At 35.1% G+C, this 25,356-nt stretch overlaps 1 protein-coding gene and 1 long non-coding RNA gene across 11 annotated transcripts in view; one reads left to right on the forward strand and one right to left on the reverse strand.

The window, feature by feature from the left end:
* bbg (PDZ domain-containing protein big bang) overlaps positions 1 to 25,356 on the forward strand; it is a 171,163-nt gene that overhangs the window by 131,659 nt on the left and 14,148 nt on the right. Inside the window, exons 1-2 of one of the 9 annotated variants that reach the window (XM_089467020.1) lie at positions 21,842 to 21,938; positions 22,599 to 22,832. The exons of 2 other annotated variants lie outside the window; for them this stretch is intronic. Coding sequence is in view for 1 of the 7 variants with exons in the window: in XM_089467017.1 (XP_089323143.1) it covers positions 4,651 to 4,675 (25 nt within the window). In the remaining 6 variants the exon portion in view is untranslated. Of the gene's footprint in view, positions 1 to 4,628; positions 4,676 to 21,841; positions 21,948 to 22,403; positions 22,833 to 25,356 lie in introns of those variants that run through there. 6 more of the 9 variants (XM_089467019.1, XM_089467021.1, XM_089467023.1 and 3 more) reach the window with 6 other exon arrangements.
* Positions 6,311 to 8,064, reverse strand: LOC149269364 (uncharacterized). Of its 2 annotated transcripts, none has more exons than XR_016269748.1 (2): positions 6,610 to 8,064; positions 6,311 to 6,547 (listed from the first exon to the last, which is right to left on the reverse strand). It is a non-coding gene; the product is annotated as an uncharacterized LOC149269364 (long non-coding RNA). The 2 variants fall into 2 exon arrangements; XR_016269747.1 differs by having other exon boundaries at positions 6,605 to 8,064.

Raw genomic sequence — 25,356 nt, forward strand, 5'->3', positions numbered from 1 at the left:
AATTGCATATTAAACAGCATTTACCTAAGTAATGTTTACTCTTTTCATCTGCCCCTTGTTGGCTCTCTTTTGAGCAAACATTTACAGAGCCGCACACTCGCTCACTCTCGCTCTCCCCACGCTGCGCCCGCTTTCTTCTCTTCTGTACGAGCGTTCGAAGACTTGTTCAATGTCAATGTTGTGACCTTTGTTAAGCATTTTGTTTGCTTGCGCATGCCTTGAGGAATCTTCGTTAGTTGTCTAACACACCTCGCACAGTCCCGCGCTCATGCTTTGCTTTCATTCAAGCAGCGCAAGTACCGTTGTAATTGTTGGTTACCAACTCGTCTGCTTCGTCTTCAGCGTCTTCTTTCAAAATCAATTGCATTGTTGTTGCTAAATAATATTGCGCAATTTTTATTCAAAGCGCAAGGGAAACAGTTGCGTCTGCTTCTTCTTTGTCTACTTCTTCAGATTTCAGCCTGTGACAGCTGAAAACGAAGAAGAAGAAGAAGACGACGACGACGACGGCGATGTAGCTGAAGATATGTAAAGATTCCAATGAGTGGAAGGGGCAAAGAGCGGGTGAATAGTCAATGCTAGGGCGTTGCTTATGACTGAAACGGCAAAGCGCTGATGGTGGAAGGGAGATCGAGTGAGCGAATGGTGAGCGGGAGAGTGCGCTTAGATGAAGAGAGCGCATGGAAGGCAAGCAAAGGCATGAGTGTGAGTGTATGTATGTAGATCTGTAGCTATTTATATGTATGTATTTATGTGCATATTAAGAGTAGCGAAATTAATTCAGAGTCCTAATTCGTGGCCTAGAAATAGATATCTAGAAGCCTAGCTCTGGGGCCAGTTGGTGGGTGTATTTGGCCAGACCTCAATACATTTTTTATTAGCTGTAAATTTTATTAATGTGGCAATAAATTTTAAACAATGTGCAAGTAAGCCAGACAGCGAGAGAGAAAGAGTGAGAGAGGGAGGGAGGGCGATTGGAAGAGTGCTGGGAAAACGGGCAGACAAAGATGCCTGCCAAGCGATTGGAGGATACAACAACAAAAACAACAGCAACAGCAACTAAATAAATAAAATAAGTTGCAATGTGGTAACAGAGGACATTTGGGCAGTGTGTCGTCGACGTCGTCGTCGCGGACGGGATTTGTTATTGGGGACTGTTGCATTGGATGCTGGCGTTGAAAAGAAATACACGAGCGTAAAATTTATTTAAGCCAAAGATAAGCGGCAAGCAGGCAGCTCCAATGGCCACAAAATATGCATAAAACACGGCGACACTTAGCTGGCCACCAGGGGAGGGGGATGGCAAGGGGAACAACAAGTTTTTTGCAGCGACAGGAACTAAATCACGTGTGCCGCATTGCTGTTGTTGTTGTTGTTTATTCCTAACTTGACTTTGGCCAAGTCATGACGACAGGTTGAAAATGTGGCTAAACAACTCTTGGCCAAAGCTGGTTGAAGAGGCTGGCAAGAGAGGAAGCCAAATAGGCAGCAGCATTCGCAGCAGCCGCAGCAGCATCATCCCAACTGGGAGCATATCAAAGCAGCTGGAGAAGAAGAAGAAGCAGCAGCAGCGACAGAAGGTGGATCCTACGGCTGCTAAGCAGCGGCTTACACATGTTTGTTTGTTTGTCTTGGCTGCTGCTGCTGCCGGCATTGCTGCACCGCGTACCGTTAGAATCTTTGCCGAGATTTTGCCAGCATTGAGTTGAGGTGGACCCAACATCTCGTTGCGATGCTCTCCCTCAATACAGTTGCTTTGCCATACATAATATCTAATAATGCATATAATTTACACATGCACATCGATATATGTATGAAGAATATTGCCCAAGAGGCCAAGTAATCGAAATTCAAAAGAAGAAGAAGATGAAGTTGAAGTAGTAGTAGAAGACCGTAAAATATTACGATTAAATATTGTAATCTGAGCGCACGGCTTAGATGTGTTAAAGAAGAAGTGAGAGCGAGGCCGCAGTCGAGCAGCTAGACAGATAAAATGTACATTACGCTTTAATGTTAACGCTCTGATCGAGATCGAGAGAAATAATACAGCGGAACGGAAGAGAATGGAAACAGAAGAGCGGAGAAATGTAAATGTTGCTGGAAAATCTATAAAATTGTTATAGCTGCAGGAAAAATCGACATGCTGCAACACGAGCTTATGCTTAAATTGAGTACTTAAATTCTAGCGCCTCTCTATGCAATTCTCGTGAATGTACGTAATGCTTAAAGGCGGCGGGGCGGGGCAGGTAAAATAATGTGAATTCGAAATAAATTGTTTGTACAGCTAAAACCCAATACAAGTCATTTGAGACTAGTATAAACAAAGAATAGAAATAGAAAATATGAAGATTTTTATAGCAGTCCTAGGCTCTAGAATGCAACAAAATCTATTTAAATGGGCTCCAGTTACAACCCCAAATAAGAGTTGATGCTACATGTGGAAGAGAATGTTACAACTCAGGCGCCTCTCTGTGCGATTCTCATACAAGTAAAGCTTGCTGATATATAACAAAAAATCTCCCTTCAGACCCAAACTCAACCGGCTAACTCCTAGTCGGGCACACACATTCATTAGATCCGCCTTCATTTTCACAGCAAATTCATGGAGTGTTATATAAGAAAAAAAAGCCAACCTGAAAGATTAATAATGCGCAAAAAAAAAATCGTGGCATAAAATCAAATCACAAATGCGGCGCAGTCAATCATCTGATGTGGCTATAAGCTGATTGCCATTGAGTCTGGAGGCATCTTCGCCTATATTTATGAACCAACTTTTAATTATTGACAATTTATCAAAATAAAAGAAGACAACAACAACAACAACTACAAAAAATCACAGCTATTGGCGCCAGCAAATGTTACACAATTTCCAATATCTCAAAATCAAACTTTAAAAAACTTTCTTTTTTCAGTGCACAAAAAATTTTGCAGTTTTCGTTTTCGTTATTTCGCATCATATCTTTTACTAGATAAATTAGTTTAATTTCACACATTGCCCACTGTGCGGGTAGCATTAAAACAATTATTTAATTTCTATGATTTTTGCTTTGTTTATAATTAATTACACCTCGGGCGAAAAATATTTGTCAATTAATTCTGAATAAACTATTTCACATTTCTTTTGCGAGATTTTTATGTGCTGTTAATGCTGTATTTATTAGAGTTAAAGCTTATTATATTGTTGTTGTTGGAGTTCTTTTTTGCATGTGCTGAAATTAATTACGCATACGCCGTATGGTCCACATATCTCTTTGGCTGAATAATTAGAAACGCAAAATTAATTTAGTAAAAGTTCTTTATTATTATATTATTTTTTATATTAATTTTTTTACAGTTTTTAATTTAAAATAAAAATGAAAAATAATATATATGTATTTAATTTTAATTGATTTCTTTATTTATATATATTTTTTCGAAGGTATTATTAAACTGTACATTTTTTGGCCAATATTTGAAAAAATATATTTCAATAAAAATATTTGAATTTAAGTTATAAAATACTAAACTAGATTTGAATTGAATTATAAAACAAATTCAGTATTTATACGTATATTTTATTTTAGTTAAATGTATTGTTTAAATGTATATATTTCTTTATTCAACTAATTAAATTAATTTGAAGACAAGAAAGATCAAATATATGTTACGAATGAATTCTTATTTATATATAAAAAGGTTTTTTTTATTTATACAACAAATTAACTGATTCTCAATTTATATAATAGAATATTAATTACTTAAATATAACAATTATACTTAAATAAATAACAATTAATTTGACTTGAATAAAATTAGTAAATGATCGATCGAAAATAATTTGCTAACCTGAAAAAGTATTTATAAAATATTTATTTTTATATTTATATTATTTATTTTTATATTTCTTAATATATTATATTTTCGCCTAAGCTGCATTTAATTAAATTTAAGCTTAAATTTCTTGTTAAATCTTTTCTTATGTTATGCATCTTATAAATTCTTGAGGTTTTAATTAGCAATCAATGAAATTTATTTAAGATTTGCATGCAAATAAACTCCCTAAAATGTTTGTTACCTTGTTGTTGGCCAACTCAAAGTGAGTTGCATTCAAGTTTGGCTCAATGAAAAAGCAATTTATTAGTGCGCTCAGCTTCTCGGCAGCCGCGCCCTAAATTCGAGTTGGCAGAGCCTGAGCCTTGGCCTCCACAATCTAGCGACTAATCAGGAAATGTAGGCAAGCGAAAAGGAAAAACCAATAAAAGGCATTTCTTATCTATCTCCCCAGCTCTCGAGCTGGTGCATAGCTGCAAGCCAAAAGGCTCTGCGACTTTAGCTTTGGGCTTGGCATTTGGCTAGCCAAGGCTGGCAGAGAGTGGGCGCCGTACATAGAGACAGATAGGCAGACAGACAGAGACAGCGACCTAGACCTTATCAATGGACCATGGCCTTTTGGCCAAGACGGGCTGACGTGACGTCTGCCGCGATAGCTCGAATCGAGTCTTGAATATTCAAAAGATGCTTTCGACAGCTCGATAAGAGTTGAGCATTGAACACGAGCTGGCTGCAAATAATTGAAATAATTGCATAAATTGTGCATAAGCCCGAATATTTACTAATCTATTTCCTTTTGCTTCTTTCTCTCTTTGCAGGTAATTACAGAGTGCAAACAAAATGTTAGCCATTAAACGTTTTAGGGGTAAGTTGTGGACACTTTCTCAGCTCTCAGTTCTCAGTTGTCGGTTTTCAGTTTCTCGATTCTTAGTTCTTGATTCTCGGTTCTCGGTTTCGCTTTCGCTAGAATACATTGTCTGGCACACCTGGAGCTCGTGTTGCCAACATCTTAGCCACAATTGCCGACACACGCCCGTGCCCCGCTGTCATACAACAGACACGCAACACATACAACAACAACAACAGCAGCAGCTAGAAAAACGCACGCTATCAATTTAACAGCATCTGTCTATGAGGCATGCACGCAGCTGAAGGGAGCTGCGGCAGGGGCGGGGGCTGCGAGGAGGCGTAGAGGGCAGCTCCATCACATTGCATTGCATTTGCCCTCCCACACAGCCCTGCGCCCTGCGCCCTTCACACTGAAACTTGTCCTACGCTTCGGCTTCAGCTCTTCAGCTGCATTTTTCCAAGGAACCTGCATGCTTCATGCTGCCTGCTGCATGCCTCGCGCATGTGCACAGCCCGCCTGGGCTCAGTTGCTGCATTTCTATTTATAGATCGGTCCAAGTTTTGCTTGCGTTATCAAAAGGCAGCCCAAGTCGCCGTTGTGGCGGCTGTGAAAATTCCAAAAAAATATATATAAAAAAAAATAAAATAAAGGCAGCGCCTCAACTGCTGCCACGCCTCCTAACCCCGCTCCCATCTGGCAGCCTCTATCGAACGTTCTGCTGGCGTGTAAATAAATAAATATTTTCCTAGCATTTTTCTATTGCTTTTGCTGTTGTTGTTGTAGTTTGCTATTGGCTGATGCGGCTGGCCAATTTCCCAGATAAAAAGGCGCAGCTGTCAACGCGCGAGAAAATAGCTTTGCCCTTTTACTTTGCTTTTTTCTCGATTTTATTTTTGCCAGCTTGTAAATTAATTAAGCTGAAAATAATTTAACTTAATCCCAGCCCCAGGCCAAGCCACCACAACAACAACAACAAAAACCACAGCGACAACTAATAACAGAAAAAGAAAAGTGTTTCGGGCCGATTCAATGAGGTTTTCGGTATGTGGGTTGCGTCAATAACCGTAGGGCGGGATTAGCACGTATTTGTTGGCTTCATGACCGTAGTTCTCCTCTCTCTCTCTCTCCCTCTGCCTCTGTGCCGCTCCCTCTCTCTCGCACCATCTCGACTCAACGCCCGCGGCCAACGGTAGCCACGAATTTTTGTTATTGTTCGCCGCCTCATTTCTTGTCGTCGTCGCTCCATTTGCCCTGCTTTGCGGCAAATTCTCACATTTCGTTGCTTTTTAATGTGTTATTCGCTGATAAAGTGCAAAAACAAAATAATTCATAAATAATTTGCATTGCTTGAATTGATTGCATGCGTTTATGCAGGGTTATTTTTCATGTAATAAGCAGTGTATATTATTATTATTTATTATATATTGTTATACTATATATATATTATTTATTATATTATTAAAAAAAAAAGAGAACTTAATTTTAAAAAAAATGTTAAATAATATTATACATACTTATAATTATAATTATTACAATAATATAATGGGAAAATGAAAAGCAAAACAAAAACAAAAAATATTAATAATAATTATAGTCATAAAATAAATAAAAGAAAAAAAAATAATTATAAAGAATATATTTATTTATTAAAAATTGATAAAATTTATATATAGTAAAAAAAATAATAAATAAAAAAAATATGATAATAATAATCAATTAATAATATTCACTCCAGTGGAGGTGATATTTAATATTTACTTAGATGAAATGCCCACAAAACCAACAATACAGCCTTGTATTCGAAACTTGTAGAAATAAAATATATATGTAATTGGAATCGTTAGTAGAAACCGCTTATAACGAAATGACAAACTATTAAAGGAAAATCTGCAATTAAATATATATATATATTACATATATATTATTGTATATATTATATACTACATTACTGAGCTAGATCTCATAGGAATAGCCAGTCCATCATATATGGCTTCAAATTTTGCAGTATTCCACACATTAGTCAAGACTTTTTTTCATCGTCAGCTTCATTGGAGCTCAGCGCCATGAAATGACATCGAGAGGCAACTTGACTGTTGACTGTTAATTCAATGTTTGGCTAATCAAATCTGTTTAAAATGCGCTGAAAGCGTTCAATGCTATAATTATGACCTTTCACAATGGATCGTTGAGGCGCAATGCGAGAAGCTTCCGTCAGTGGGCTATGGCCCAGTCCGCCTGCGCCGCCAGTTGAGGCTGAGGCTGAGGATGAGACCTGGCCGAAAGAAATAATATTTTGTGTGATGTTTATATCAGTTGCCAGTTGGGATTTTCATGCTTTGGCAATAAAAGCAAATAGGGAAAAGCGAATGAAATGAATTACGGATGTTGGCCAAACTTTGAACTCGAATTCGTACTGGAAAAACGGAATCACAGTCAGAGCTTTGGCTTGGCTTTGTGTTTGCTTCTTTTTTTTTTTTTTTGGCGTGGGTGGACGATTTGAATTTGATTTCATAATAATACACTCGACTATGCTGGACTTGGCAGCAGTTGAATTCAACGTTCGTTTGTTTTGTTTCTCGTTTTTGAGCTTAACTATTTGGTTTGTTTGTTGAACTGAAAGTGAAATGCATTGACTCGACGCGAGCAGGCGAGTGGCAACAGGCAGCAGGCAGCAGTCGGAGGGGGCGGAGGGGTCGGAGGGGCACAAATTATCGCTTTATCACGATTCAAACGGTGCGACTTTCTTCTCGGCCTCTCGCAGCTTCATTTGCAGCAATAATTATGCAATTTGCTGCGGCTTGTTGCTGAGGATCGCATTGCATTCGTCTATTTCCACTTCCATTTCCATTTCCATTTCGACTTCGATTTCCATTACCATTTACATTTTCATTTCGGTTTACCGCTGCCTTCTTCAGCATGATAATTTTCAGTTGTTGCTTATAATTGTTGTGGGTGCATGTCTCCCGTCCAGCTCTTTTCATGGTTTTTGCTTTGGTTTTCTGATGTTTATCACTCGCTCCGACATTCACAATTTCTTTTACTTTTTTTTTTTCATTTTTTTCTTAACAACATAATTGTGTATTGATCTGCTATGACTTTTGTTTATGACAAATTAATTGGCCGCAATTGTTAGCGGGAAAAGCCAAGCAACGAGCTGTTGCTCCTTTGCTTTCATAATAAATATTAAGAAAAAAATCATATATAAATGAAAACAAATTGAAAGTTTTATTCGTCACACACAAATATTTGTGTCAATCTGCGACAAAAGTGTGTCAAAAAAAAAAAAAAAAAAAAAAGTTGGCCAAAAATAACTCTTAACCCATTAAATGTGCCGCCGCTGCGATCTTTCCGCGACGACATTTGATCGATCAGCTGAGTTATTGTGGCTGCCGCCTCGCGTTGACATTGATGGAATAAGCGAGTCAAATATTTTGCCCAGTGCCCAGGGCTAGCGGATTTTTTCTTTAGCTTTTTTACCCGCCAGCTGCCGAGCCAATCGGTAATTGGAGATGGGCCCTCGAGTGGGCTGCCCAGCCACTGGCAGCCCCCATAAATTGGGGCCCCTGGAAAGTGCAAAAAGTGCTTCCTGCCACAAATATGACTAAAAAACGAAACGTGCATCGGAATTTGTGATAAGCGAAATATTCGCAAACGAAGCCTATCGAGCAACAAAGCATCTTCTTCCACTCAAATTGGGGGCAGAGAGACGGGCTCTAAACGAAGCGCAAATACACTAAGGTTTTCTTGTTTATGTAGAGGTATTGGAAATTTTAAACCGAAGAAATCTTGGCAATTTATAATTTGAAATTATTTTATTTTTAATTTAATTTCCTTGAATATTCATATGCAGCTTTTGCTACAAATTTATTATATAGAGGTTAGCTATAGATTTTCAACTGAGATATTTAAAATTATGGTTTTATAGTAAAGGAATTTATTATTATTATTATTATTTTTTTTTTGTATTAATTAATTAATGAAGCTTTTTATGTGAGGCTGAACTATGTCTTTTATTTTATTATTATTATTTTTTTATTATTTATTTTGTATTTCTATTTTTATTGAGCATTATTTCCTTTGAATATTTTTAAATATTCATATAAAGCTTATGCTAAAAATTTATTTTTATTTGGACGTTAGTCAGATGTTTATAGTTTTGGATTTATAGTTAAGGATTTTTTTTTTCTTTTTTTTTTTTTTAATTTTTTACAAGATTATATATTCGAAATTTCAAGTAAACGGACAGACAGCAAGCGAATATGCTCATTACACTTTCGTGAATGGGTATATAAAATTCACTATACCCAAACTCAGTGACTGAGTGAATATATAACTGGACCATCGAAAAAAAATAAATAAAATTAACGCCAAGTCTGGAAGAAAACGAAAAGCAACAACTAAAACTAAAACGTGCCCAGGGCTTTTCACTTAAACGCAATGCGCAATGCAACAACAACAACAACAACAACAACAATGGAAACAATTTTCAACTATTTTCAGGCAAATTAAATTAAACAATTTAATGTGAGTGCAATTTTTTGTTGTTTTGTGGTTCAGGCAAACGCGAAATTGTTTCAAATGGCTTAATTAATTTGCCCAATTTTTTGTTGTTTTTTTTTTGTTTTGTGGCCAGTACACATTTAACTTGGTCAACAGCAACTCGTTAACAATTACTCAACCAAGTCACCAAGCCCACAAAGAAACCTCGACAAGCCCTACAAAATGCCGCAGAAGCAGCCAGACCAGAGGAGGATGAAAAAAAGAAGAAGAGAAAAACAACGTCTGAGGGGCTACCCCTACTGTGTAGCTCTATCACTTGTAGTCGCCCACGTTTGTAGGTCTTGCTGTTGTTGTTGTTGTTGTGCAGTCTCGACTTAATTTGATAAGATTTATTTGAGCCAAGTTTTCGTATTGAGAAATCTTTACGGCCTGGCCCCAATAAAAGAAAACACAGTCACAGCTACAACATAAAACCACCAAATCCCAAATAAAATCAATGAAATAACATTTAAAAGACATTTAAAATAGAAATGTAAACTACGAACACTGATAAATGGCCAGCTAGCCAAGTTGGCCCAAAGACCACAACAGTTTAGAGCGCAGCAAGCGTTTGCTTCATGTAGGTGGACAAAATCTATGTGAGAACAGCTACTGATTGGCAGCCGAGAGACGAGTTAGTCGCTGATTTATGATATAAAGTGGATTACATATTAGTCGGAGATTGGATATTGAGAAATAAATATAACATTTTAAGTGGGCGTTTATTATGCATATTGCTAACCGACTTCTGCTACATTAAGTCTGGTTTTCTAGAGCCCAGAATCAAAGTTTTCAATCTTTGTTTATTTACATAATTTAAAAGTTTACATATATTTTATTATATTATTCATTTATTCAGTTTTAATTTGTATTTAAAAACTATAAATAATATGAGATACTTTATATACGTATAGCCACAATATGAATTGAATTTGTAGTTGCTTATATATGAGGGATTCCAATTTTTTTTTTTTTTTTTTTGTATTTATTTTTTTTTTTTATTATTTATTTTATTTATTTATTTATTTTCTTGTCTACGAAGCGCTTGAATCTTTTTGACTTTCAAAGCACATTTTTTATTAGGAAGAAAATCGGATAAAAATCTACTTAAGATAGACTAATCCCTGAGTTTATAAATTAAATAATAAAAATAAATATATACAACAATGGAGAGAAAAAAAATTGTTGCAAAGCCGATTTTAGCGGCTTTATTTAAATCTTCAAGCCCATGTCGCACACATAAAAAAAATAAGACTTTATATAATATTTATAAAGACTGTACATATACAATATATGAATGTAAAGTTGCTTGAGAAGCTTGATTGAGCAGTGTAGCATCCTAGTTACACAATCTCAGCAGGATGGCAACAGCAGTTGAAAAATATGATAGTTTGAGAAGAACATTGATAGAGTAAATAAGTTCAATAATTCAATTCAATTATATTAATACTCTATTAATTTTCATAACATACACAAACACAAAATAGTTGCTATATAAATATTATAAACAGTATTATATAATATATATCGAAGCAGTTTGTTGTGTTTAAATTCGTATAAAAAGGTTTTTTAAATAATAAATAAAACCGAGAAACGAAATTGTCTCTCTTAAAATAAAAATAAAACAGGGAAAAAAATAGCGTTTGGTTGATAATAAGTAAATTAAGTAAATAATTAAAGAAACTTAAATCTAAATTAAATGTATTCAAGTCAAACAATATTTAAACAGAAAGTGTTTCAGGCACCTTCAGTAGATCCTAAAAGCTTCTGTCTCAATCTCAGCCTTATTTAAAATTTTTAGAGCTATACGAGCTGAGTCCATTGAACTTTTACCTGAAAAATTTCTCATTTCTCACAGGAATTTTTTACAACAATTATTTTTGTTTTTATTGAATATTTATTTTCTCATGCAAATCCTGTGTCAATGTGAAAGTTACAGCAACTTCTCTATTTTTAACTAGTTTTCAATGTTTTTAAATACATTTTTTGTTTGTATGCATTTCGTTATGTTTTTTGTTTATGCCAAGCGCCAGCGTTGATCTTTGCTGTTAATACTGTGTTTTTTGTTTCTGCCTAAATAGCTGCGGTTCAAGAGTTCATTGTCAAGTCCAATAAAATGTTCGAATGACACGTTAAGTGTCAGCCACTACAAGAGATCCGCCGATCTCTGCTCGACTCGTTTGAGAGGCCGCAAAAAAACCGAAAAAGTGAACAGCCGTAGCCAAAAAAAGGTTCGTTGTGCCCGCTTGACTGGAACTTGAACTACAGGCTACAGCTACACAGGCAGCCGACCTGCTGCTGCTCTCTCACCCCTATCCTAGGCAGCCCTCTTGATATGCCACCCAGCTCTCTGTGGCAGATGTTTCCCTTTTTGTCAAATGATGATAAATCGTGACCGGCGAGCGCTTTAGTGAAATTTCTCTCTAACGCTGCCCACTACAAATTTTCTATCTATATATATGTGTATGCCCTGTGCATATTTAAAGAAAAAGTATGATGCGTTTTCAATTCACATTTACAACAATATACAAATAAAGAATACTTTAAGAGATTAATATAAATTTGTGTAAACTGAAGTATATCTATATAATATTGATAAGCTTTAACAATGAACTCAATCTACTTCTTTTTGTTGCCTGTTCATTTTGTTAAAGTTCCCTATCTCGAGAACTAGCAATGCCTTATTTTATGTATACAGTTCTGAGCAAAAATGACTGAATGTTTCACAACTTTGACTTTCATCACGCATAAAAATTAAACCATACAAGCAAATCAAGATATTTTTTTGCTTGTTTATTAGTTTGTTCTTAACAAACTTATATTATATTATATATTCTTAAATATCATACGCAGCAGAAATATGTTACTTGTTCCCAGTATCTCATGTCACTAGCATTATATCGATAAATATCGATTTTTTCTCTTAATTTTGGCGAGCATATTTTTAAAACAATTAAAGCTAACCCCATTGGCTTATGTAAAGTAAGCAAAGTCTTTTATTATACAAATCTTATTCTTAAAAAAAAAAACACATTTGAAGCACTCAAGTTTGATCCTTTAGTCCATATTCAGTTATAACTATGATCTCAAAGTTCCCAGAAATAACTCAAATATTTGTTGTAACACATACAGGGTATTGTCTAGTCAGTCAACCTCAACTAGATCTCTCTTACATAGTGCTCATCTCTTCAGGCTGCTGGCTGTGCTCTTTATTACCACATTTTCATTTGCTTGACGAGTGGAAGAGCTTTTGGCCCAGCTGCTGCCACACGTAGCTACCAGCCAGCCAGCGTTTTCCTTTGCTACTTATGGCCAAGTTAGTAGCCTTTTATAAGCACTCCACCCCCACCATTTGACATCTAAGTGAATTTATGTAGTTTTCATGTTAACTTTCGTTGCGGTGTTTGGCCAAAAATCTTTTGTGACTAAGTGCCTGGCAGGCGACTTTTGCCATACCTGACGATGCCGCCATGACTTATGTGTGCTGGCATAAGTATGTATATATGACATCTATATATATGTATAAATGACACTCACATCCTTTGGCCCCACTCTTCAACAACTTCTAGGCGTTGAAATTAGGCAGCAAATATAATTTATGAGCCTCGATTTGGGCGCCAACAGAAAAAAAAGAGCTTAACGCCAAGTCTTGCCCCATTTTAGTTGCCATCGAGGGGGAGTTGTGTCGGCTTTGATTTAAATGCAAATTTTGATATTGACAGCCTCTTGGGAAATGTCAACGCGAATCACGATCTTTTACTCTACTCAGTGTAGCGCGATTGCAATTTGAATTTGTTTATGATTCATGAATTGCCTGAATAGAATTCATTATAGCTCTGGAATTTAACCAGGGAAATGCAGGCGATAAGTGTAATAGAAATATATGCTATGTAAATGTGATATTAAGCAGCGTTGCGCGGCCTTAATATGCAGTTGTAATTATTGGAATGGCAGTGCCTTTATAATTATATAACATGTATAAGTAAATATCTATACAAATTATAATATAAAATTATTATATATAAAAATTATATATTATTATTATATATAAAAATGAAAAGAAAATACACAATAATTGATTAAAATATTGATAGTTATTTTTTTAAATGCTTCTATAATTTCTTTAATTATTTTTATCTTTTTTGATACATATTTATGTATTTATTTTTATCAATACTTTAGAGCTTAATCATTATTAGTCCTTAATAGCATTATATAAAGCGCTATGTATATCTAAATATATTCATATAAAGCGTTATGTACATATATCTATATATATCCGGCGTCTATTAAGCAATATTTCAAATATTTACCCAATATTTCACAAGTTTATTTGTATTATATTTTATACTTTATCTGCTTTCATTGATCTTTGCTTGTTGGAAATTTCCAATTAGCTTTTAACCCGATTCAAGGTTTTATTATTATTTCAACGACAATTTTTGATGACAAATTTCGTGCTAAATAACAGTTCAAGTTCAGCTCCCACACACACACACACAATACGACACGTGTTATCGATAACATGTGACTGATTAAATGCCAGAGTTATCGAAGAACTTGGCAATCGAATCTTACGACAACTGCGACAAGCGACTCATTGAACATTTACAAGTTAATTTGTCGCCAATATAAATACCAAATACCGTTATCTGCGGCCAATTGGAGCTGTCAAAAGTATCTGAAGTGAGTGTATCTGAGTATCTGTGAGCGCGACCTTGCAAGGCAACAATGGAAAAACCAATCAGCCAGCGTGAAATGAGTAACAAATTAGCGAAAATGCAATACAATAAATAAATAAATAAATCGAAGCGAACGCAGATCGACAATAATAACAAGTGAAACAAGAGTGAGGAATTTTTTAATTTAGATAATTGAAATGACGCTGAATGAAACAGTTTATTATTATAAACAATAATGAACAGAACAATCCAGCTCAACTCAATTATTAACAAACAGAAGAAAAAAATATAGTGAACATTAACTGTTTAATCAGATAACGCAGCTGTCTTTAGTTTCATAACAATAACCGCAGTTGTTGTCAAAAACGAGAGAGAGAAAAAAAGTGAATATGAATAAATTAAATGGAATATTGCATTAATTCCATTTCCATTTCCATATGAGTCACATTTCAATGCAATATTTTTGGTCGTCCCGTTAATTGCGACAGTTTGATTCACATTTTATTGCGGCTTTTTCCACATTGATAAATATTTGATTTAAATAAATTGCATTCGTTTAATAATAGACAACAACAAAGCACACACACACACATACACACTGATTTATTTCCAATTGAAAAAAAAAAAACTAAATTTGAAATGATTTTCATTTATGTTTGGGAAAACTGATTTTCATTTTAATGCTGATTGATTTGATTTGCTAAACGATTTCAAATGAATAGTTTTTTTTTTTTTTTTTTTTTTTTTTTGTATACAAAATTTTGTTGTTTTTTATTTACTTAATGTGTTAATCAAAATTTTTTATATATAATATATGTGGTTTACCATTAAAATTAAATTACCAGAAAGAGTATTTCACAGAGAAATTAATGAGATTTTTTTTTATTTGAGAATAATTTTTAGAAATTTATATACAACTTTTCCTCTGTGGATTTCATTTGTCAAATAAAAAACTAATTGAAATCATAAAATAAATATTTAAAATTAAATTAATTCATGTAATTAATCCTTCCAGCTTTATAATAAGTCAATTATAATACTGATTTTTGATTTCAGTTTAAATTTTTAATTTATAGCGTATATTAAAGAGTATATCAAAGGTCAAGGCATTTTGGTTTAATTTATTATCAACAGTTAATTAATGTTTATTTTTAATTGCAACGTCAACGAGTTGCGTCAACTTGCCAATAAATCAGATATTTATATATAAATAATTACACAATTTAGTTGTCTCTTATTGCAAATGTCAAAATTCATTTCGATCAGAACGAAAACCAAAGAACAGCCAAAGCTAATTAATGAAAAAAGTTCGCACGACGAAAAAGCCAAAACGTCAGCTAATTAAAAAGCTAAAGCTAAAGCACTTGTTGGCTACAAAGGGGAATTGCACTGCAATCCACCCACAATCGAGTCGAGAAACGAAACTGAAACAGAAACTGAAACAGAATCAAAGCCCAAGACAAAGACCCAGCCCAGAAAAAAAAGAAACACAGATTGCAAGCCCTGCAGTTTTTCACGCCCCTTTTAGCACACGGGCAATTGTTTTTTGTCTTTAGGTATTTTTTTTCTATATACTTTAGATATGGCTAGAAATCTCATTACGAGGCTGCAGCAGCTCCGCTCTATAAGGTGTGCCTTCGCCATCGTCACTCGCTGCCACGCCCCAAATTCAAAACTCTGTGTACTTTCTAATACATGAATTAGGAGTCGACATCGACATCGACACCGACATCGACATCGACATTCGATATCGACACCATGTGAACTTGGCCAATTCGGCGATTGTCAAACGAATGTCGAATGTTGCCAATTTATAATGTAAACGGACTCCAATTGGCAGTCTCGTTCACTCCAATTGGATTGCAGTTCCTCTAGCGCTTTTGCTTTGTTAGCAAAGGTCATTTGGCCACCTAACAAGCCCAATTTAATTCATTTAACGGCATACAGCGATATATACAAAAAAAATATCAATTGCTAATTTATGTTTATTGTGCATTATTTGTACTAGACAATAGTTCCAATGCAGTGTTCCAATCCGAAGTTCCCTTTGGCAATGCGAAATTGAATTTTTATGCACTTTATAGCAACTATATATCTATATATAGATATACATAGATTTTTTAATGTTTTTTTAGTTGGCCCACTGATTGAAATTTATGAATCCTTAACTTTATTTTTTGCCGTCGTTTTTTTCTGCATTTATTTATTATTATTATTTGTGCGTTTTTTGTTTGTTATTTATTTTTATGTTTATTTTATGTGGACTTCGCGTGTAACTCACATTAAGTTTTATATTTATTCGAGTTTTTTTTATAGTAAATAATAATAATATTTTTTTATAGACTTTATTTATGTTTATGTTTTCATTAAGCTAGGTCAGTTGAATTCTTGAGTCTTTTTGAAGATTCTCTTGTTTTTCTCAGCCAGCCAAAGCAGAGACTCCCATTTTGGTAAAGCCAGATATTTACAATAATTTTATTTCGTTACTTAAGCAAATCTATATATATAAAAGAAAGTTGTGTAAAAGTGAAGACTGCTTATAACTTGATTTGGGCTGAACCAATTTTCATGGTTTTTGATTTGTTGGATTTGTCTCCGCAACGAGTTTAGTATAGGGTCTTAAAAATACTGAAAAAATTTGCCGAATACTTGAAAAACGCGGTTTTTTCCCCAAATGTTCAAATTTTTTTTATACCCAGTAGGCTTGGTAACAGTGACAGTTTTGACAATAGTGTAGAAGTAAATAAACAAATGTAGTCAGTCAGTCTACGGTCTCCTGACCTCGAGCAGACCTGACTATTCAAAAAAAAAAAAAAAAAAAAAAAAAAAAAAAAAATTTCAAATCAAAAGGAAAAATATTTCAAATCAAAAATCTGCAAAAAATCAAAAGATTAAAACCTGACTGTTCAAAAAATAAATAAAAAATTAAAAATTCGAAATTAAAAAAAAAAGGTAATTATTAAAAAGTGTATTTTTGGCTTTTTATATTTTCGGACTTTTAAACTTTATAAATATTTCAAATCAAAAATCTGCAAAAATTAAAAAAAAAATCAAAAGATTAAAACCTAACAATCAAAAATAAATAAAAAATTCAAAATTCAAAATTCGAAATTAAAAAAAAAAAAGTTAATTATTAAAAATTGTATTTTTGGACTTTTACAAAAGCTAAATATCTCGAAAGTTCAGGTATTTGTTTGTCTCAAACATAAATTTGTGTAAATTATTTATATTTATATTTCTCGATTGTTTTATATGGTTTTGTGCGAGGGCAGTATTACTATTAATAAAAATGCCGCGTCCTAGAAGATCTAATCTTTCCCGGCGGACCCATAATGCAATTAGGCAACGGAATAGCGCGAGTCAATTATCTGACGAAGAGCGAGAAATCGCCCGAGAAAGGCTCCGCGTTAGTACCCAGGGAAGAAGGGCCTTAATTCGTGCTTCTCAAAGAGAGGCAGCCCGTGAAATGGCAATAAGAAATGGTTCAAGGATTGATTTGAATCGAGCAGCGTTTCGATATGATTGCACCATTGATTACAGCTTGAATCGTTTAGTTTGCATTGGTCCAATGGACGTTGTTTGCTAGCATTGTGGCGCATTGAAGTTTGCTGGTGAAACGCCCGGTTTGTGCTGCCTTAGTGGTAAAGTGACATTGCCATTAGCGGTCACCATAGCCATTGCGTTCCCTGCTTTATGGCGAAACACTAGAATCACGACATTTTCTAGCGAACACTCAAAAATACAATGCCTGTTTCCAAATGACATAATTTGGGGCGGAAAATATTGGAGACGGATATTTAAGGTAATTTACGTTAAAAATTTTATTTTCTATGACTGCCAAAAAAAAATTTTGAATAATGTAGTTTGTTAGATTTCTGTAAATAGTGTTTGTAAATATAACTATAACTATGGCTTTGAATTTAAAGATTCAAGGCCAGATTTGCCATCGCATTGGATCATTGCAACCTATTGAAGATGCACAGCAAAAATTCTTGCAAATATACTTCATGGGCAATATGGAAGAACAACTTGACCGGCGTCAAGAAATGAACACAGCTATGAAAAGAGCAATTCTCCATGATTTGCATGCTTAGAAATTTAAACCAACCAAAACTGTGCAATGGAACGCGTTTGGTGATAAGAAAACTGATGAGCAATGTGATTCACGCGTTGATACTCAAAGGAAAATTTAAAGATGAGGAAGTTCTTATTCCTAGGATTCCGATGAGCTCAACAGATATGCCCTTTGAATTTAAACGAATTCAATTCCCGCTTCGTCTTGCCTTCGCCATGACGATCAACAAGTCACAGGGCCAATCTTTGACTATTTGTGGCCTCAATCTAGAAAATGCGTGTTTTTCTCATGGTCAATTGTACGTGGCATGCTCACGTGTTGGCAAACGATCCGCATTATTTGTTCTTGCACCCGACCAAAAAACGAAGAATGTCGTTTACAACAAGGTGCTTGAATGAAAATCCGATTAATAAATTTATCAGTGTATCCCAGCCTGAACAACATAGCTTTCAACAATTTTTTACCTAGAAATAATATAGAGGGCAATGCAACGTTTGCCGGGCCAGCTAGTAATTATATAAATTAAACAGAAAAACACGCTTTAACACGTTAGTAAACCAGTGAATAAATTTATGCAAGCTGCTCATAATTTGCCCAGCAAAGAAAAAGTCTTTAATGAGCCGCCACGGCTCTGGTTTGAGCGCCCGGCAAGTTTTAGCCTTTTATGGCCACATTTTAGCCTTTTTTGCGTTTTTTTATGCAAATTCAAATACAATAAATTTGTTGTCAATGCCTAACAAATGCGACTGTCAAGTGCAACATGCTCCATTGTGAACTTAATGTGAGCATTGTGAACCATTTTCGTGGCATCATAAGTTTGCCTGTTTTTTTTTTTTTCCTCTCCCGCATTGAAGCTGAACTTTGTCATTTGCCCGAGAGCCTGGAAAATCAAGTCACTGTTAAATAAAAGAAGAGAGACAAGAAATAGGAAAAGCAACAGGAAAACACACAATTGAACACTATCAATCGATGCGCTTTGATTGACTGCCGGCAAGTCGGCAATAAATTGTAGTACACTTTTTATGCTCTTCTAATAGTTGTTTTGCAATAAATTTATAGAGTATTTGTTTAGTTGATATATCGTGATTACAATATGATTTACTGCATATTTGTTTGAGCAGGGTTCGGTAGATTTTTAACTGAACTCAGGATAAGACACAAAACGAAAGTTAAGTAGATGAAAAAGCCAAAGTTTACTTATTTTCACAGTGGAGAATAAATGAAAATAAAACAATTGAAATAAATAAACGAAAACAAAAGCGAAAAGAAGAAAATACCAAGACTACAAAAAATATGTATTATAAAAATCTAGAGAGGATGAGAGAGAGAGAAAAAGTACGAAACAGTTAAACCGTTAAACTAATGTAAAGAACTTTCTAACGAATAGAAATATGCCACAAGAATAACTGAATAAAAGCCGAAATCAAGCAAATTCCAAATTTGACCAAATATTTTCAGCCAAGTTAGTGTATCTTCTATTTCTATGTTATGCAAATGGATGTCTATACCCCCTGGGGTAGAATTTCGCGCATAATGTCACATGTCAAATAATTCCGCCTTTAAAGTTTTGCCGCTAACCGTAAAACAAAACATGAATGCAATTTGCATTCGGCGCCGCAGCTTCTGCCGCAATTGAAACGACGTGTGGGGCATGTGCTACAGATGTGTGGAGAGGGATGCTATAGATGTACATGTATATAGCTTGATATTGGCACATGTTTTGCTATGCAATTTTAGCGGAGCTTCTGCAGCTGCCTTTGATTGATTTGTTTTGCCAAGTGACGCACAACATGTCAAGATAGCTGCTGATTGGAATGGTATGGAATTGGAATAGGAATGGGAATGGGTAAGGGAATTGGTATGGGAATTGGTATGGGTATGGGAATGGGAATGGGCTTGATGTGTGGCGTCTCAAGTGGCCCAAGGTCTACGGAGTGAAAATATTTTTCGCACTAAACGCGCTGACACATTTTAATAGGCAGCTGCTTTGCATTTGCTTTGCATAAATTTATTTACATATGTTGATTAGGGCTGCATGGCGTCGTACCGAAACTAAGCCAAAGCATACATTTGGTATCCATTACGGATGCTGTGCGAGGGGCAGATCTGTCAATCAGAAAATCAAATGAAAAACATAACTCAGCGAGAAGTCGCCCTCAGCTTTTGATAGATGACAATGCGGAGTAGAAACAGAAGAAGAGGAAGAGGCAGAAGAAGAAGAAGAAGGCATGAAAATATGTTTCTTTTTTTTTTTTTTTGGGAAAGTGTTTTTGTTTTGGTTTTATTTTTTCTGGGTTCTGTGTGAAAGTTGAGGCCAGACAAAAGTAGAAGCAAAGAAAGTTGCCTGATAATTGGCCAAAGGTCGTGAATCTCTCGAAGACTCTTGCTAGATTATGCAACACGCTTCAGTTCCATTCAAATCTCTTCAACATTCTAGACAAAAAACCAAACAAAGTGAAAGCTAACATCAGTAGAAGAAGAAGAGGAAGAAAAAACTTTAACAATTTTGTGTACTCATCCTAATGCACTTTCAATTTCGAAAAAAAAAAAACAACTTACAAATATTTTGTTGCGGGTGGAAAATTTTCTAATTTCCAAATAGACAAATTTCCAGCTGGGAAGCCTACAGAGAGATGAAATGAGAGGGGAAGGGGGAGAGGCTGTCGGAGAGAGATCTTTATCAGCTCAAGCTTAAGCTTTGGGCTCTCCAGAGAGATTGTAGACTCGCGAGCTTATTACAAATTCTAATCGCATTTCATTTCGCTTACACTCACACATATGTGTACACACATACAAGGTTTCTTTGTGTGGCTCGTACATTGGCCTGGTGTCGAGTCGATGAGGCTGTCGCTTATCGATTAATCACCAAATTAAAAATTACTAAGCCCAAAGCGTGGAGCGTGGCCGAAGACAACGTAATCCCCCCGCTCCTACACACTCCCGGATGCCCAGAGCACCCATCGCACTGCTCTTTATCGTCTCCCTCTTGTTATTATTATTATTATTATTATTTTTTTTTTGGCAACCCAATTTAAACAATAACTTGGACTCCATAGTAAAAACCGCACTAATTTCGATTCGCATTTAGCCCTGTTTCGCAGTTTAAATTGGCTATTGTTTCCGCAGAAATTCCTAGGTTCCCTTTGTTTCAAATGTCAACACTCATCTAGTATTATTTACGATAATGGCGATGAAATTCCAAGGAAATAGCAAACAAACTAATTGAACCATGTGTTACATCAGGCCCAGCGCCCAGCGCGATAGGATGTATAGTATATACATTTATATAAATATATAACAAAAGTCGTAAATTCATTTAGCATGAGCAAAGGGAAATCGAATATATGCAAATATTGTGGAACAAATAAAGAATATTTCCCCGCCTCCCTACAAAAAATAATGCTCATAAATAACACTTTGAAGCGCCGCCTGGCGGCCAATTAAGGCACACTGCAAGCGGGTACAAAGTTCAATTTGATATCAATCGGCGTTCGGCATTTTCATTGGGCAAATTAATTTAATGCTCAGTAAGAGATTTTCCAATGCTTATCACAAATTTGTCATCAGCTCGTTGTAATGCGATCACACACGCACACACACTTAGAAGACAGAAAACACACACGTATGGGAAGTTTAAGCTGGAGTTGGAGAGCACACATGCGGCTGCCGCTACTCATAATGAAGTTGAGCGTGGCTTGCAGATAATGATCGAACAGACCACGCGACGCGACGCCAAGACACACTCACACACACACACGCACACAGATACAGAGGCACACAGGAAAGAATTGCAAGCGCCGACCACTCGCTCTCCCTCTTTCGGACGCTCGCTCAGCTCAGCCGACTCGGCTGCGCTCCAGCTGCTTGTCAAACAAGTTGCGTGCGAAGTCGGCTGCGCAGACGTATCGTATCGGCCGGCGCAGTCAGTTTACTTTTGGCGCTCGTCGCGTACACAACGTTAAGCGGGCACAATCGGTAGGCGGTAGGCAACGTAGGTGTAAACTTGACTTTGACTCTCACGCTCTCCCACACCGTAAAGTGCGATCGTATGTGTGTGTGTGTGTGTGTGTGTGCAGCTCATTCGAATGCTCGCTCGTTCACTTGCAAAGGCTGACCGTGAAGTTTGTTCTTTTTGCATGTTTATAAGCTGAGTAACTGTAACTGTGCTTTGTTGTTTGTGCTTTGACTTGTATTTATTTATTTTTTTTTTGCTTTGCGCTTTGTTATTGCCGCTCTGCAGTCTCCGCCAAGTTCATTCACGTTCATTCACGTTTCATCACCGCTGGCCGTCTAATTAAATGTAATGCAACGCAAATATCGAAATCGAGTTTAAAGCTAATTGCAAATTTAACAACATTATTGCTTGCTGCTTGTTGTTGTATCTTCGCTTTTTTTTTGGCATTTCGAGTTCATATCCATATTCATATTCGTATCCATTTCCGTTTAGCTTTGCTGTGCATTCGAGCGCAACAGTTAATTGCATTCATTTATCGTTGATGCAAATAATTTAAAACATTTGAAATTAACTCTTGATGATTGCCTTTGAAGAAAGTGAAATCTCTTTCTCTCTCGCTACGAAAAAAAAAAAACAAATCAAAAACACAAATGGATAATGCTATAATTATGTTAATTTTAATAACAGTTAAGTGTTAACACAGTTTATTCGGTAACAAAGAGAAATAATCATAATAATACTGAAATATATGTATATATAAAAACAAACCCAAAAAGTGCAAACAAAACGCAAACTGTTTAAATATTTTCTCACAAAAGCTACACAAATACAAAATACAAAAATAAATAAATAAATAAATAATGTGTGCGAAATTTATGCAAAAACGAGAGCCCCAAACACTAAGCAAGAGCTCCTAGAAAGGTATGTAAAGCCAGCCAAAAGTAGACAAAATATTTAATGAAAGTGATCTACATAAGTGAAATAAATACATATTTAAAATAATTGAAGATTCTAAATAGAGAGTGGCTTAAAAAGAAAATACTTAGAATCAATTCAAAACTATTTCAAGCCAAATTATTACTATTATGTATATATATTAAACAAAATTTGTAGTCAGAGTATTGCAAATTGCAGAATCTATAGTTTCTGAAAGGTAGAAAAATTGTACAGCTTTTATAGAACCAATAACCTTAGCTAAGAAATCTTATGTATTTAAAATTTGATTTCTAAGATTTCACTTGCATTTACATTTCAAACAACATTTCCTTATTCCTCTCTAGATTGTCTTTAATCACATTTCTATAAGCTGCTCTGCTCTGCTCTGCCTGAACTTTAAGTGAAAGCTCTTTCAGCTGAGCAACATATTGTTCGGCTTCCTTTAATGATGTTAAATTGAGACAAGTGGAGCGTTCCTTTTATTTTCATATACATATGTATAGTTGTTGCATTAATTTGTTGTCTTTTCATTGTTGTTCCACTGACTTCCTCTCTGGCATTTCCTTAATCTTTAGCCCACTTTGTGATTCCCTCTCTCTATCTCTCTCTCTCTCTCTCTCTGTCTCGCTGTCTGTCTGCATAGTCACACTTAGCAACCTTTCACACTAAACTTGCCTTGTCATTGGATTGTGGGGGCAACTCTGGCCGACATCATTTGTGACACATTTTCATAGAGACAACACTGCTCGCGTGTTCTTCAGAGACAAAGAGTTCGCATTTGTATGCCATTGGCAAATATTTGCTGGCCAAAATGTTAAAATGCCAAAATGCTGAACTACTTTCGAAAGGGAATTAACATACATACATATATTGTGGTGTTAAGGCTGCCCCAGCCCCTCGATTGGCCACAAGTTCTCTTTGTTGTTGTTTTGATTTTTGCTGTCGTCAAATGCAGTGGCAACAATACAATAAACCGCACCATAAACATTTACCTACTTAACTTAGCCAGCCGTCCCGCTGACAGTCGCTCGACTTGCGTTTGCTTTCATTCAAATATTTGCATTCAAGCATGCACAAACTGTTCACAAGTGGGCGTGGCCAAGAGGGCGATGCGCTTTGCGTTTTATATGTGCAACTCCAGCTGTCCAAAAAAATGAGTCTAAAACAAATATTGCTATAGACTGCGTGATACCCTGTTTGTTAAATAATAAAGATCTTCAGAGCTAAGCAAAATTTAAAACTGAACATTAAAAGTGTAATAGAATAAACTTTTGCCTTTTTAAAAATAATTTATAAATTTATATAAAAAAATTTTGTGTTTTTTAAATTGTAGAATTTTCAATTAATGAAGTGATATAGAAGAATGTTCATATTTATTTAATTATTATTTTTTTTTTTTTTTTTTAATAATTTTTTAAATAATATAATAAATAGCAAAATAAATATTAAGCTTGAAACGAGTTTAGATTTAGTTCTTATACTCAGAAGTATAACGAATGAATAAATTATTGAATTATTAATAAATTAATATTTTACAAGATTTTTATATTATATTATACAAGATTTAGTTAAGGAAATTCTAATCAAGCTCAATGTCTCTAGCGGCAATTTTCTTTGTTATATTTTTCACGCAATCCGTTAGCAATCTGTCTATGTGAAGTATAAAAAATAAATTAATTTCGAAAAAGAGGCCGCGGCTGCAAAATAGTTGAAATTCGCTCGAAAGCTAAACATTTTTTTATGATTCGCCTTATTTGTTTTTGTTGCTGATTTTATTTTTATGTATCTATATAGATACATATACATATACAAACATACGCCTTATATGTTTGTCCGTTTGTAATTTTTCGCGTTTGTGACAAGAATTTGCAAATGTCAACGAAAATTGCGCGCTTCACATTAAATAAACGAAAAAAAGACAAAAGCGAAGAATTCGACAAAAAGGGCCGAAGTGGAGCTCAGTGCATGGAGAGGTAGAGATAAGAGTGGAAATACCAATGCCCCAAAACGCGAACCAATTGAAATTGTTTTATAAGTCCAACTTTTTTTACTTTATTGCGTTCGCTTTTGGTTTAATTTAATTTTTTTTTTTTTTAATTTTTATTTTGGGGCATTTTGTGTTTGGCATTTTTAAAGAGCTTTGCGACATCAGGATCGTAACGCAGCGTAACGGATCCGATCGTATCGGTATTACATCAAAGTGAAAACGATCATTCAGTTAATGAGTAAATATGTGAAAACTTTGCCCAGAGCTAAACTTTAATAATTTGCGAACATGCGCAAAAAATTTGACTCTTTGTATGCTCGCAGCTTCGTATTATCCAGTAAACGTGTTATTATTCCCATAATTTGATAATGCTTAACAGCATAAAAGAAAAACAGTATAACAGTATAATAGTATAACAGTATAACAGTATAGCAGTACAAGTCTATAAATGTATAAGAGTAGAACAGTAAAACCGAATTGCATAAAAACAGGAAACAGAATATCAGTAGAACGGTAAACTGG

Source organism: Drosophila arizonae, chromosome 4 (genome assembly GCF_054131065.1).
Source record: "Drosophila arizonae isolate 15081-1271.41 chromosome 4, UAZ_ARI_1.0, whole genome shotgun sequence".
Classification (NCBI taxonomy): Eukaryota; Metazoa; Arthropoda; class Insecta; order Diptera; family Drosophilidae; genus Drosophila; species Drosophila arizonae.